Source organism: Leptodactylus fuscus, chromosome 5 (assembly GCF_031893055.1).
Source record: "Leptodactylus fuscus isolate aLepFus1 chromosome 5, aLepFus1.hap2, whole genome shotgun sequence".
In the NCBI taxonomy this organism is placed as follows: Eukaryota; Metazoa; Chordata; class Amphibia; order Anura; family Leptodactylidae; genus Leptodactylus; species Leptodactylus fuscus.
Genome location: NC_134269.1, coordinates 36,291,664 through 36,306,943, shown reverse-complemented (window position 1 = coordinate 36,306,943; position 15,280 = coordinate 36,291,664). Strand labels below are relative to the sequence as shown.

At 50.3% G+C, this 15,280-nt stretch overlaps 1 protein-coding gene across 1 annotated transcript; it reads right to left on the bottom strand.

The window, feature by feature from the left end:
• Positions 1–3,553: 3,553 nt before the first annotated feature.
• LOC142202668 (uncharacterized) lies at positions 3,554–12,854 on the bottom strand. The gene is made up of 4 exons (XM_075272915.1): positions 12,782–12,854; positions 9,721–9,823; positions 5,121–5,282; positions 3,554–4,346 (listed from the first exon to the last, which is right to left on the bottom strand). The coding sequence occupies exons 1-4, from the start codon at positions 12,818–12,820 to the stop codon at positions 3,955–3,957; spliced, it is 696 nt and encodes a 231-aa protein (XP_075129016.1). The 5' UTR covers positions 12,821–12,854; the 3' UTR covers positions 3,554–3,954.
• Between the last annotated feature and the right edge of the window lie 2,426 nt (positions 12,855–15,280).

Sequence of the window (15,280 nt, the reverse complement as noted above, 5' to 3'; positions counted from 1 at the left end):
ACCCTTTAAAGGGGCTCTATCAGCAAAATCCTGCTGATAGAGCCCCACATATGCGTGAATAGCCTTTAAAAAGGCTATTCAGGCACCGCTAAAGTTATATTAAACTACCCCCCAGTTTTAAAATAATACCCTAAAAAAGAATATGATCTACTTACGCATGGTGGGCGGGCATTCAGGGTGCGCCGTCTTCTTCATCCACGCGTCTTCTTCCTCCGATGTCCTCGGGTCCCATCCTCCTCCGGCACTCGCGAACTGATATTGATAAAAAAAAAAAAAAATGCCCTGGGTGCATGCGCAGTAGCATGTGGCTTCTACTACGGCAACTGCGCATGCGCCCAGGGCATTTTTTTTTTTTATCAATGTCAGTTCGCGAGCGCCGAAGGAGGACAGGACCCGAGGACATCGGAGGAACAAGAAGGCATGGATGAAGAAGAAGACACACCCTGAATGCCCGCCCAGCGTGCCCGATCCGTAAGTAGATCATATTCTTTTTTAGGTTATTTTAAAACCGGTGTGGGGGGGAAAAGTTTAATATAACATTAGCGGTGCCTGAATAGCCTTTTTAAAGTCTATTCATGCATATGTGGGGCTCTATCAGCAGGATTTTGCTGATAGAGCCCCTTTAAGCATTTCACAGAAATTAAAAATATGGGGGTGACATTTCATTTTTTTTAATACATTTATTTAGCCCTAAAATTAACACACAGGGTTAAGGACAAAATGCATCTGCCAGTTTATGAAATTTCTCGAGAGCACAGATATACCCCACATGTGGGGGTAAACTGATCTTTGGGAACAGGGCAGTGCACAGAAGGGATGGGGCGACACTGGGTGTTTGAAAAGCAGATGTTGCTGGAATAGTTTTCAGGCACCATGTCTCATTTGCAGAGCCCCTAAAATACCAGGGAAACCCCCAAAAAGTGACCCCATTTTGAAAACTACACCCCTTACAGAATGTATCAAAGGGTATACTGAGCATTTTGACCCGACAGCCTTTTCACAGATTTTATTAACATTGTGATGTGTAAATGAAGTGTCACTTTTTTTCCCCCAAAATGTTTCATTTTCACAAGGGATTAAAAGGTGAAAAAGCCCCCCACAGTTTGTTAAACAATTGCTCATGAACGTGGCTATACCCCCACATATGGTTGTAATCTGCAGTATGGGTACATGGTGGGACTCAGAATGGAAAGAGCACTCATTGGATTTTAGAGGGCAGATTTTGCTGGAATAGTTTTCAGGTGCCATGTCACATTTGCAGAGCCCCTAAGTAACTAATACAATGGAAAACCCCCAAAAGTGACCATTTTAGAAACTACATCCCTCAAAGAATTTTTCAAGGGGTATTATCATTTTGAGCCTGAAAATTAATCTACAAAGTGAAAATTTACATTTTGATAGAAATCTGCCATTTCTGTGCCCAATACCCACTTTATATCATTAGAGAAAGAAGTTGGATATGTGGGTGTAGACTGCTGTTTGGGCACACACCAACCCCACTCTGGAAAGTACAACCCTTAACAGTGAAAATTGTAATTTTTCCATGGATACGCCATTTCAGTGCCCCATATGATGTACCCAGCTTATGTCAGAAGAGACACACACTCCAAAAACTGTTAAGCCGTATCCCGGGCACAACGGCTGAAATGACGTATTCCTGGAAAAATTGTCATTCACCTTTCACCATCAGCTGCGTATTCATTTCTAGAAAGTTAATCAATGCAGCACTTAGAGGTTAAAAATGCTCTCTGTACCTCTGGATAGAATCCTTCAGGGGTGTAGTTTCCAAAATGGGGTCAAATATCAGGGGATTCCACTTTACTGACATTTCAGGGTTCTGCAAAAGTGTAACGGCATCCAAAAACCAAAGAACTGCACCCCTCAATTAATTTATCAGGGGGTGTAGTGAGTATTAGTATCCCAGACATGACTGCACAGCGGATGGTGAAGAGGGAACATATAAGCAGTGCGGAGAACATTGGAAACCCCAAATTCCCTACTATGTCCCCAATAGCTCCTATGATTTGACAAAGGGGGGGGGGGGTGTCACTCTGGAGTCAGTTCTGGTTTATTTTCACTCATAGGCTCTACATCTGGGGTATACACCGATGTACTAATGATTTGGTGAATTGGGAGGGGAGGTTGTCTTCACATTGTGTTTTACCATTTTTTTTTCTCCCCCACACAGTACTGTACAACGTAACATATCACCTTCATTCAGCGGGTCGGTATGATTACGGCGATACCTCATTTACATTATTTTTGATTTTTTGTGCACTACTGGTTTTACAGAACAGAAGTCCCTTTGGGGACAAATCTATTTTTGCATCGCCATCTTCTGAGTTGTGTAGTAATATTTTTTTGGTTAACAGTTGGGTAAAGGCTTATTTTTACAGGACGATCTGATTTTTATTGGTACCGTTTTGGGGTACATAAGCTTTTTTTTATCACTTTTCACTTTAGTGATTTCCCACTAGGGGACCTGAACCAGCAATGCACTGACCACTGGCTCAGAACTATAGACTGCAGTACACGTGTAGTCTATAGAGGAAGGCAGCCTATGACTTCCTCAGTTCTCAGCCTATGATTTCTTCAGTTCTCAGCAGGATCAACCAGGTACTGGGGGCACCTAGCAGCCTGGGGGTCACTAGCCAGACCCCAGAAGATACATATGGGCACTCCCCCACCCCGATCTTACCACGGGGGTACATTTGGCATTGTGGAACCCCCAATCTGAGCCCAGCTGATTGTTGGTTGTGGAGCAGGGTGTTAACTGTATCTGACAGCTAACACCTACTCCCAATGCTGCCCGTGGGCATACAGCGGCCAATATCAAATGTCACTGCATCAAACTTTTCCTAATACGATGGCTACAAGATTGGGACCTGAACCTATCATGTCTCTGCAGACACCAGCAGCTGTTAGCACTGTGCTCATGGGGTTCCTGACCCTTGGGGAGACCCAATCCATAGTTTAGCAGGGTCAGTTTATAAACATCACAGATCCCATACGCTCGTATCTGTGAGCCTGTGCCACAAATATGGACAAGAATAGGATCTGCTCCATAATTTCTGGATAGTTTCTGCATTAAGAGCAATGAAGGTGCGTATGGGGGAAAGGGGGGGCAGGGATAGCAATAAATAGCTCTGTATACTATCTGCAATTGAGGACAGTATACAGAAAACTACAGTCATGTACATGGGACTTTAGGAGACATGGAGAGTCCCGATTACCTCGCCCACAGCTCTATGTGCACAGAACGCTGTCACTCAATACAAGTCAGCGGAGTAAGCTAGATATTATCATACATGGACAGCAAGTCTAAATATATTGGTGTCAGCTTCTTGAGGAGGAAGAGATAAGTGCTGCAGCTGCTTATAGCTTTTCCCAACTGGATGGAAATTTCAGCCATTTTTAAGAGTCTATATTGTATTGCTTATGTCAAACATTGTCTACATCCCTGTATAGGATAATGTAAAACTGCATATAACATAATCCAGGCAGACCCCTTTAAAATACATCCCCCTCCCCCAAAGAAGAAAATTAAATAAGCTTGTTGAATTCAGCTGGTTTATTTTTCAGTATTCCCTTTTGTTAAGCAGACATTTGTCATGTGTGAGACCATGTTCTGGTAAATACGATATTACTTCGCGTCCTCATCTCTATAACAAAATGTGTCTAACATTATACAAAAAATAATAAGGAAACAAAAACTTGGATTCTTCATGAAATCCGCTGACAAACATACAAAACAAAGTGCAAAAGCTCTGTAAGAAGATGCCATCAGTGCAAGGATAGTGCCAGGAAATAGAGGGTTGTCAGGGTTGGCGAGGCCTCTGCTCCCCCTGAGTAACAGCCCTTGGAAGTAAATGTCTTTGTGATACAGCCCCTTATCATATCTGCCCACTACAGCTTAAAGACCAGATAGACATTAGGTACACACGTGTCCATCTACTACTCAGCAGATGAGATTTCGGTCTCCACACTCACATATACTCTAGGACATATGTCAGTCTTGTCTTCTCTCTCCTCTCTATCACTGAGACAGGCCACTTTCTCATCACACATTACAATCCCCGAGTCCCCCGTCACGTGACGTCTTCTCTGTAAGGCACTTGAGCTCCCTTGGTCTACAATGTCATGTTGCTGATCTTCAGCAGATCCCTCTGCTACCTCAGGGGAAGGTTCCTCTTGGGGAGACCATGACCTGTCCTCTCCTGTGGCATGGACTGGAGGAACAAGACCAGCGGGCGTCTCATCCACAACTTCACAATAAGGTGGTGGAGGTGTAGGAGGGTCTTGCGTCACTTCCTCATAGGTAGGCAGTTTGCAGTTGGGCCATTGCTCTGCAAGACAAAAACAAACAAACATCTGCATATCACCAGTAAGAACAAAGGAATGGGGGTGCTGAGGACCCCATACACAAGGGTTTGGGTAGAACTGGCAAAAACAGTAACTTTGTCCAAAATTCATCTAATCTGTATGGCCAGTTTAACTGTATGCAACCCTGACATCTAAGGAATCTGACCAAGGACCCCGAGATTTGCTATAGATCTAAGACTACTAGGCCAGGACTCAAAGTGATATGGACTCCAAAATGGTACCAATAAAAACTGCAATTCACTGTAAAAAGAGTCCACACAGCTCCAGCAGTAAACGTTTTTTGTCATAAGACATGTAAAATTACTAAAAACCTTTCTAGCTCCGTTCTATTAGGTCAGACTGTGACTACAGCGCCTACAGGGAGTCTGACAATGTCCACTTAGTAGTGGCAGTATCAGATGGTGCAGGCTCACACCCCTTTGACAAGAGGAACAGTAACAGTCAGTAGGCTACATTCACACATCTGCAGATTATATACATAGCCCATCCATATTTTCATGGATGGCATACGTAGCAATTCCTTTCAAAGTATTCAGACATAAACCAAGATATGGCCTATAGGAAAGAAATAAGCTGGGGATCTCTCCGTACTGTACGATGTCTACAGGAAGGAGAAAGCAGCCAGTTATGTTCTAACAAGACAGTTGCTATTGTACATGGGGCGCAGGTACAGCCTCTCAATATATGGTCACCTCTCATTCATATCATTTGCTAGATAAACTGATGGTCCTCCATACCTAAGGCAGTAGCAGCAGATGTGGATGGAGCGACCCCCTGGTAAGCCATGAGACTGATCTCACGTTGTCTTTGCTCTTGTTGATGTCTCAGTTTAAATCTGCGGTGGCGATAAGCGCAGCAACAACCGGCGAGGATAATAAGAGTCCAGGCCAGCCAGAACCCTGAACAGAAAGGAATAAGCATTACAAAAGCCTCAGAGGTGACAGCTGGATTCAGTACGTCTACATGTTTACTGGGAAAAGTTTTATCACTTGATTTTATTAACATTGAGTAAATGGTTATTTGTATCACAATCTGCTTGTTGTGCAATATCAGCTTACTTGTATACTGGAAATCTGGTCTTATACTCTACTCCTTATAACAAGAGCTGTAGCCAGCCTGCCTCATATGTCCTCTCCCTCCACACTGCCCATCCTGCCTCCTATCCCTTCTCCCGCCACACTGCCTCCTCTGCCCTCTCCCTCCACACTGTCCACCCTGCCTCTTATGCTTTACCTCCACACTGCCCATATTGCCTCCTATGCCCTCTCAATCCACACTGCCCATCCCACCTCCTATGCCCTCTTCCCTCCACACCTCCCACCCTGCCTCTTATGCAGTCTTCCTCCACACTGACTCATATGCTTTACCTCCACACTGCCCATCCTGCCTCCTCTGCCCTCTCCCGCCACACTGCCCATCCTGCCTCCTCTGCCCTCTCCCGCCACACTGCCCATCCTGCCTCCTATGCCCTCTCCCTCCACACTGCCCATCCTGCCTCCTATGCCCTCTCCCGCCACACTGCCCATCCTGCCTCCTATGCCCTCTCCCGCCACACTGCCCATCCTGCCTCCTATGCCCTCTCCCGCCACACTGCCCATCCTGCCTCCTGTGCCCTCTCCCGCCACACTGCCCATCCTGCCTCCTGTGCCCTCTCCCTCCACACTGCCCATCCCGCCTCCTATGCCCTCTCCCTCCACACTGCCCATCCCACCTCCTATGCCGGCTCCCTTCACACTGCCCATCCCACCTCCTATGCCCTCTCCCTTCACACTGCCTCCTATGCCCTCTCCCTTCACACTGCCCACCCTGCCTCCTATGCCCTCTCCCTCCACACTGCCCCATCCTGCCTCCTGTGCCCTCTCCCTCCACACTGCCCCATCCTGCCTCCTGTGCCCTCTCCCTCCACACTGCCCCATCCTGCCTCCTGTGCCCTCTCCCTCCACACTGCCCATCCCGCCTCCTGTGCCCTCTCCCTTCACACTGCCTCCTATGCCCTCTCCCTTCACACTGCCCACCCTGCCTCCTATGCCCTCTCCCTCCACACTGCCCCATCCTGCCTCCTATGCCCTCTCCCTCCACACTGCCCCATCCTGCCTCCTATGCCCTCTCCCTCCACACTGCCCCATCCTGCCTCCTGTGCCCTCTCCCTCCACACTGCCCATCCTGCCTCCTATGCCCTCTCCCACCACACCTCCCACCCTGCCTCTTATGCAGTCTTCCTCCACACTGACTCATATGCTTTACCTCCACACTGCCCATCCTGCCTCCTATGCCCTCTCCCTCCACACTGCCCATCCTGCCTCCTATGCCCTCTCCCGCCACACTGCCCATCCTGCCTCCTATGCCCTCTCCCGCCACACTGCCCATCCCGCCTCCTGTGCCCTCTCCCTCCACACTGCCCATCCTGCCTCCTGTGCCCTCTCCCTCCACACTGCCCATCCTGCCTCCTGTGCCCTCTCCCTCCACACTGCCCATCCTGCCTCCTGTGCCCTCTCCCTCCACACTGCCCATCCTGCCTCCTGTGCCCTCTCCCTCCACACTGCCCATCCTGCCTCCTGTGCCCTCTCCCTCCACACTGCCCACCCTGCCTCCTGTGCCCTCTCCCTCCACACTGCCCACCCTGCCTCCTGTGCCCTCTCCCTCCACACTGCCCACCCTGCCTCCTGTGCCCTCTCCCTCCACACTGCCCACCCTGCCTCCTGTGCCCTCTCCCTCCACACTGCCCACCCTGCCTCCTGTGCCCTCTCCCTCCACACTGCCCACCCTGCCTCCTGTGCCCTCTCCCTCCACACTGCCCACCCTGCCTCCTATGCCCTTTCCCTCCACACTGCCCATCCTGCCTCCTATGCCCTCTCCCTCCACACTGCCCACCCTGCCTCCTATGCCCTCTCCCGCCACACTGCCCACTCTGCCTCCTGTGCCCTCTCCCTCCACACTGCCCACCCTGCCTCCTGTGCCCTCTCCCTCCACACTGCCCACCCTGCCTCCTATGCCCTTTCCCTCCACACTGCCCACCCTGCCTCCTGTGCCCTCTCCCTTCACACTGCCCACCCTGCCTCCTATGCCCTCTCCCTCCACACTGCCCCATCCTGCCTCCTGTGCCCTCTCCCTCCACACTGCCCATCCCGCCTCCTGTGCCCTCTCCCACCACACTGCCCATCCCGCCTCCTGTGCCCTCTCCCACCACACTGCCCATCCTGCCTCCTGTGCCCTCTCCCTCCACACTGCCCATCCCGCCTCCTGTGCCCTCTCCCTCCACACTGCCCATCCCACCTCCTATGCCGGCTCCCTTCACACTGCCCATCCCACCTCCTATGCCCTCTCCCTTCACACTGCCTCCTATGCCCTCTCCCTTCACACTGCCCACCCTGCCTCCTATGCCCTCTCCCTCCACACTGCCCCATCCTGCCTCCTGTGCCCTCTCCCTCCACACTGCCCACCCTGCCTCCTGTGCCCTTTCCCTCCACACTGCCCACCCCGCCTCCTGTGCCCTCTCCCTCCACACTGCCCATCCCGCCTCCTGTGCCCTCTCCCTCCACACTGCCCATCCCGCCTCCTGTGCCCTCTCCCTCCACACTGCCCATCCCGCCTCCTGTGCCCTCTCCCTTCACACTGCCCACCCTGCCTCCTGTGCCCTCTCCCTCCACACTGCCCATCCTGCCTCCTGTGCCCTCTCCCTCCACACTGCCCACCCTGCCTCCTGTGCCCTCTCCCTCCACACTGCCCACCCTGCCTCCTATGCCCTTTCCCTCCACACTGCCCACCCTGCCTCCTATGCCCTCTCCCTCCACACTGCCCACCCTGCCTCCTATGCCCTCTCCCGCCACACTGCCCACTCTGCCTCCTGTGCCCTCTCCCTCCACACTGCCCATCCCGCCTCCTGTGCCCTCTCCCTCCACACTGCCCATCCCGCCTCCTGTGCCCTCTCCCTCCACACTGCCCATCCCACCTCCTATGCCCTCTCCCTTCACACTGCCTCCTATGCCCTCTCCCTCCACACTGCCCCATCCTGCCTCCTGTGCCCTCTCCCTCCACACTGCCCCATCCTGCCTCCTGTGCCCTCTCCCTCCACACTGCCCATCCTGCCTCCTGTGCCCTCTCCCTCCACACTGCCCATCCTGCCTCCTGTGCCCTCTCCCTCCACACTGCCCATCCTGCCTCCTGTGCCCTCTCCCTCCACACTGCCCACCCTGCCTCCTGTGCCCTCTCCCTCCACACTGCCCACCCTGCCTCCTATGCCCTTTCCCTCCACACTGCCCATCCTGCCTCCTATGCCCTCTCCCTCCACACTGCCCACCCTGCCTCCTATGCCCTCTCCCGCCACACTGCCCACTCTGCCTCCTGTGCCCTCTCCCTCCACACTGCCCACCCTGCCTCCTATGCCCTTTCCCTCCACACTGCCCATCCTGCCTCCTGTGCCCTCTCCCTTCACACTGCCCACCCTGCCTCCTATGCCCTCTCCCTCCACACTGCCCCATCCCGCCTCCTGTGCCCTCTCCCTCCACACTGCCCATCCCGCCTCCTGTGCCCTCTCCCTCCACACTGCCCACCCTGCCTCCTATGCCCTTTCCCTCCACACTGCCCATCCTGCCTCCTGTGCCCTCTCCCTTCACACTGCCCACCCTGCCTCCTATGCCCTCTCCCTCCACACTGCCCCATCCTGCCTCCTGTGCCCTCTCCCTCCACACTGCCCATCCCGCCTCCTGTGCCCTCTCCCTCCACACTGCCCACCCTGCCCTCTCCCTCCACACCTCCCATCCCGCCTCCTATGCCCTCTCCCTCCACACCGCCCATCCCGCCTCCTGTGCCCTCTCCCTCCACACTGCCCATCCCGCCTCCTATGCCCTCTCCCTCCACACTGCGCATATTGCCTCATACGCTCTTGCAATCACACTGCCCATTTTGCTTCACATGCCCTCTCCCTCCAAACTGCTGATCCTGCCTCATACTCAACTACCACTCTTTCTATCTTACTTAATATTGTCCAACCCGTTCCATGTTCTTCTTTCACATTACCCCATCCTTTACATTGCCCATCCTGCCATATATTGTGCCACCACACTGCCCTTCCTAGCTCACATCTTCCCTTCACAATAAATAATCAGACAAAATAACCCATTCCGGGTACTTAAACGTTGGCTGCGTGCATCCTTTCTGCATGTTGCAGTCTCCAACTCTAAGAACTATTGACAGGGCATCTACCTACACTCTAAATGGCAAGTGCGGGCCTAGACGTCACCATCACTTACAGATCTATCGGAAACAACTTGACACTTGCAGTGCTCTCCTTTAGCTTTTCAAGCAATTTCAGGATATAGGGAAGTATTTTAGACTTACACCACAGCTCATAATAGAATGTGCAGCATTCAGTGTCTCCACAGCAGTATCCGATCTCACATCTGTAAGGCTTCCGATCTTCACCAAAGCAAAACTCACGGCCCTGGAACAAGATAACACGTAGAAGTTGTAAATGTTGAAGGAATTAAAGCTGAATTATTTTTTTATTCTTATTTTGCCTATTCCATATTTATCATGCATGTTGACTCATTGGAGGTGACAGTCCTCACAGATACAAACTGTCAGACCAATATCCTATGGACAGCTTCAGTCTATGTATATTGCACCCAGCATCACTAAGATGGGTATTGTATCTAATCGGATTTAGTCACATTCAAAATCAACAAGCCTAGTTCTACAGCTCAGTATGTTCTTGTGAGTGTGGCTGTAGCACAACAGGTCAGGCTGTTGGTAACTCCAAACATGGAAGAGCAATAGCAGCTGAAGAGTGGAGGGTCACCAATATAATACGGATATACCCCTTTAATACATATTACTGCTCAGGTAGAGCCACAGATCTAGATGCTTTGTCACCAACATTAAGACATTGAGTAGATTTCCAAAATCAGCAATCACTTATGTGTCTGTCTGTTTTGTCTGTATCAGGAGTATTCCAACACATGGTATAGTATAGACATACAGTGCTAGAGGTCTGCTATTGACTCACAAAGTGATAAAAAAAACAAAATAAAATATATATATAAAAAAAAGTACACACATCCTATATAGGAAAGCATAGCAGACTGGCAAATTGATAAGATTCTGGCAGACACTTGTGCAAAGAACATTATGGACACATGTAATAAGTGTGCAAGGAACTTTCCTGGGCATGTGCCAAAGATGATTTTTTTTTTTTTTTTTGCACTCATGACATTTGTCTAATCACGGAGAACCCAGCAATGATGAGAACAAATTCTGCAAGGGAACTGCCCAATTCACTTCTATGGGAAGGTGGGCGACCACAATCCTGGAAGACCCACAGAAGTAAAAGGATGATCATGTGCAATGGTGATCTAATGGCATGGGGCAAGTTCAGATACAAAGTTCTGCCGATCACTAGGCCAATATTGCCCATCCTGTGGACAATTCTATAGGACCACTGACCCAGCTGAAGGATCATCTAATGTGTATCGGACCTGTCCACTGATAGGACACCAGAGGTTTGGGCAGCTACATATGAACATGTCTGATCCTTTTGTCTTTAAGGTAGATAACAATTGGCAGCTGTGGTCACATGAAGGCCAAACTACCAATCCCAACTCCTTCATAAATGTCTCCAATTCATTAAAAACGAGTGACTTCCCATAAGAGGAACAACATAAGATGTGTAGAAAATAATATTGTATAATACGAGTGAAAATTTTAATTTGAATTAAATTTTTTCCAACCCAGACTCCACTGCCCTGGTCACCTATCAGTACAACACAGCATTACTTAGACCTCCTACTCCACACAAAGGTCTCCAAGATTTCTCTCGTGCATCCCCCCAAATTCTGGAACTCCTTAGCAAAACACATAAGACTGACCCCCACAATCACAGGCTTCAAGAAGGCCCTGAAGACTCACCTATTCAGGAAGGCCTACAACCTCCAATAACACTATCACCGCACCGCCATCTGTACAGTCTCCCCCTCTCCTTCTGTCTCTACCCCCTTCCCTCATAGACTGTAAGCCCTCGCGGGCAGGGCCCTCTACCCCACTGTGCCAGTCGGTCATTGTTAGTATTGTACTTGTTTTGTGTAGTGTATGTAAACCACAGAAATAATATAATACACAGCATCATAGAATGAATGGTGCCCTATAAATAAAATTATTAAAGAACAGGAAACATTAAGCAGCAGAGTGTCATGGACACATCACCTTCCGCACACCCGGGATCAGTCTACTGCTCTTATCCACACAAAGGGAACCCACAGCAGAATCTTAACAACCTTCCATGGCTCTGCTGCTAGAGATCTAGTCAGACTTACCAAGAAAACCAACTGCGCTAACCTGCTCCTTGTGCCGCTTTATATCAGGTGTGCGGTGGATGCGGCAGGTGCTGCTGCCGTGGATTAAGAGCCTTAGCTCAATGGTCAGACGAGCTGCACCTGGAGCCCATCCCGGCAAACACCTGGAGCCTTGGTATTTCTAACTATGTCTCTCCTATGTGCAACCATAACCCTAACCCACCTGGTTTGTGTGATGGTGTCTCATACTAAGGGAGCCTTCACATGGAGTAAACGTGTGTGTATTTTTGCAAAATACACGTGTAAAAATAAGACTTCCATTGACTTCAATGACATTTTACAGGCGTATTTTGCAAAAATACATGTGCGATTACACCGTGTGAAGGCTCCCTAACAGCCACAGGAGGCAGCGCCCCCTACTGGATCCATGGCAGACCAAGCAGTGCCCCTTCACTCTAGTATGTACCCTGATCATACCCCAAGACTAGGGCCGCACAGTGACACTGGCCAACAACTATTCGCGACTTAAGATGGTAGTGGTGCTCTGTGTGTGTGTATATATATATATATATATATATATATATATATATATCACATCTAATAAAAGTGAATGTAGTCACACTGTGACTTGCCCATTACCATGACTGCACCAATCCCATATCTGCCGCACTGACCATTGTGTCGTAGTCGCAGCCACAACACAATTGCGTTTATTTTATTAGATGCGACGCACTGCACAGCCATCTCATCCTTGTCTGTCATATGCAAATTAGAAAGAAATCCAACCCTCCTAACCAATCAGATGGCTGTATGATGTCACATAAAGGCTTATAGCAGGATTGCCCAGCCCTGGCTACCATACACATATGTGTGCATGTACATGTATGTCAGCAGGTCCACATACAGCAATGCCTTACAATACACATGTGATGGGCTCAGGACTGGAAAGCGAAATAACCATGTGACATAGCTAACCGCACAAAAGACGTGCAGTGTATACAGGTCCATAGGACCGGTTCCCGCTATACTACATCCCTCTACCCAGCGCATACAATGTAATAGACAGTCAGCAGGCGGTATATAGACACAAGCACATAAGGCTCTGTACACACATAGACTGATCCTCTCACTGCCAGCTCCTCTCTTCTCATCTTTCTCCAGCCGCAGCTACTTCCTGTTCCTGCTCGCTCTTCCTTCTCATTGGTCAGTCTCAGGACTTCCTGCTCTGTGATTGGTCGCATTCCATCAGTCCATCTTACCCCCTTCACCTCGTTCTCTGCGCGCAGCTGCGAGGATTAGGCGCTAGATGGCGCTAGATAGCTTAGTGTGTGCGCTGCTGTGGTAACGGTTGCGTCTTGTGACGTAGACGGTCGGGGCACTGAGCTCCTTAGACACGTGCATTGCACCTTGTGTGTCTGACTTGTGTTGCCCCAGGCCGTATGGTAGGGGACCCTGTGGGACAACCCTTTCAGGGTCGTCCCTCTGTTCCAAGCCACCCAGAACTTAACAATGCCAACTCACCTGCATCTTCTGGGTGCAGATGAATGGAGTACTATGGTGATGCATGGGGCACCTGGAAAGGGGAAAATAGACTGGAGGGGCAACCTGGAAAGGGGACATGATATTGTGGTAGGGGGCAACCTGGAAAGGGGACATGATAATGTGGTAGGGGGCAACCTGAAAAGGGGACATGATATTGTGGTAGGGGGCAACCTGAAAAGGGGACATGATATTGTGGTAGGGGGCAACCTGAAAAGGGGACATGATATTGTGGTAGGGGGCAACCTGAAAAGGGGACATGATATTGTGGTAGGGGGCAACCTGAAAAGGGGACATGATATTGTGGTAGGGGGCAACCTGGAAAGGGGACATGATATTGTGGTAGGGGGCAACCTGGAAAGGGGACATGATAATGTGGTAGGGGGCAACCTGAAAAGGGGACATGATATTGTGGTAGGGGGCAACCTGAAAAGGGGACATGATAATGTGGTAGGGGGCAACCTGAAAAGGGGACATGATATTGTGGTAGGGGGCAACCTGAAAAGGGGACATGATATTGTGGTAGGGGGCAACCTGAAAAGGGGACATGATATTGTGGTAGGGGGCAACCTGGAAAGGGGACATGATATTGTGGTAGGGGGCAACCTGGAAAGGGGACATGATAATGTGGTAGGGGGCAACCTGAAAAGGGGACATGATATTGTGGTAGGGGGCAACCTGAAAAGGGGACATGATATTGTGGTAGGGGGCAACCTGAAAAGGGGACATGATATTGTGGTAGGGGGCAACCTGAAAAGGGGACATGATATTGTGGTAGGGGGCAACCTGAAAAGGGGACATGATATTGTGGTAGGGGGCAACCTGAAAAGGGGACATGATATTGTGGTAGGGGGCAACCTGAAAAGGGGACATGATATTGTGGTAGGGGGCAACCTAGAAAGGGGACATGATATTGTGGTAGGGGGCAACCTGAAAAGGGGACATGATATTGTGGTAGGGGGCAACCTGGAAAGGGGACATGATACTGTGGTAGGGGGCAACCTGGAAAGGGGACATGATATTGTGGTAGGGGGCAACCTGGAAAGGGGACATGATATTGTGGTAGGGGGCAACCTGAAAAGGGGACATGATAATGTGGTAGGGGGCAACCTGAAAAGGGGACATGATATTGTGGTAGGGGGCAACCTGGAAAGGGGACATGATACTGTGGTAGGGGGCAACCTGGAAAGGGGACATGATATTGTGGTAGGGGGCAACCTGGAAAGGGGACATGATACTGTGGTAGGGGGCAACCTGGAAAGGGGACATAATATTGTGGTAGGGGGCAACCTGAAAAGGGGACATGATAATGTGGTAGGGGGCAACCTGAAAAGGGGACATGATATTGTGGTAGGGGGCAACCTGAAAAGGGGACATGATATTGTGGTAGGGGGCAACCTGAAAAGGGGACATGATATTGTGGTAGGGGGCAACCTGGAAAGGGGACATGATATTGTGGTAGGGGGCAACCTGAAAAGGGGACATGATATTGTGGTAGGGGGCAACCTGGAAAGGGGACATGATACTGTGGTAGGGGGCAACCTGGAAAGGGGACATGATATTGTGGTAGGGGGCAACCTGAAAAGGGGACATGATATTGTGGTAGGGGGCAACCTGAAAAGGAGACATGATACTGTGGTAGGGGCAACCTGGAAAGGGGACATGATATTGTGGTAGGGGGCAACCTGAAAAGGGGACATGATACTGTGGTAGGGGGCAACCTGAAAAGGGGACATGATATTGTGGTAGGGGGCAACCTGGAAAGGGGACATGATATTGTGGTAGGGGGCAACCTGAAAAGGGGACATGATAATGTGGTAGGGGGCAACCTGAAAAGGGGACATGATATTGTGGTAGGGGGCAACCTGAAAAGGGGACATGATATTGTGGTAGGGGGCAACCTGAAAAGGGGACATGATATTGTGGTAGGGGGCAACCTGGAAAGGGGACATGATATTGTGGTAGGGGGCAACCTGAAAAGGGGACATGATATTGTGGTAGGGGGCAACCTGAAAAGGGGACATGATATTGTGGTAGGGGGCAACCTGGAAAGGGGACATGATATTGTGGTA

Coding starts and splice junctions, on each gene's coding strand:
- LOC142202668 (XM_075272915.1), bottom strand. CDS start 12,820: ATGAGAAGAGAGGAGCTGGCAGTGAGAGGATCAGTCTAT. Junction 5,283..9,720: donor ATTCTATTATGAGCTGTGGT/GTAAGTCTAAAA, acceptor CTTTCTGTTCAG/GGTTCTGGCTGGCCTGGACT. Junction 4,347..5,120: donor ATCTGCTGCTACTGCCTTAG/GTATGGAGGACC, acceptor TTTGTCTTGCAG/AGCAATGGCCCAACTGCAAA.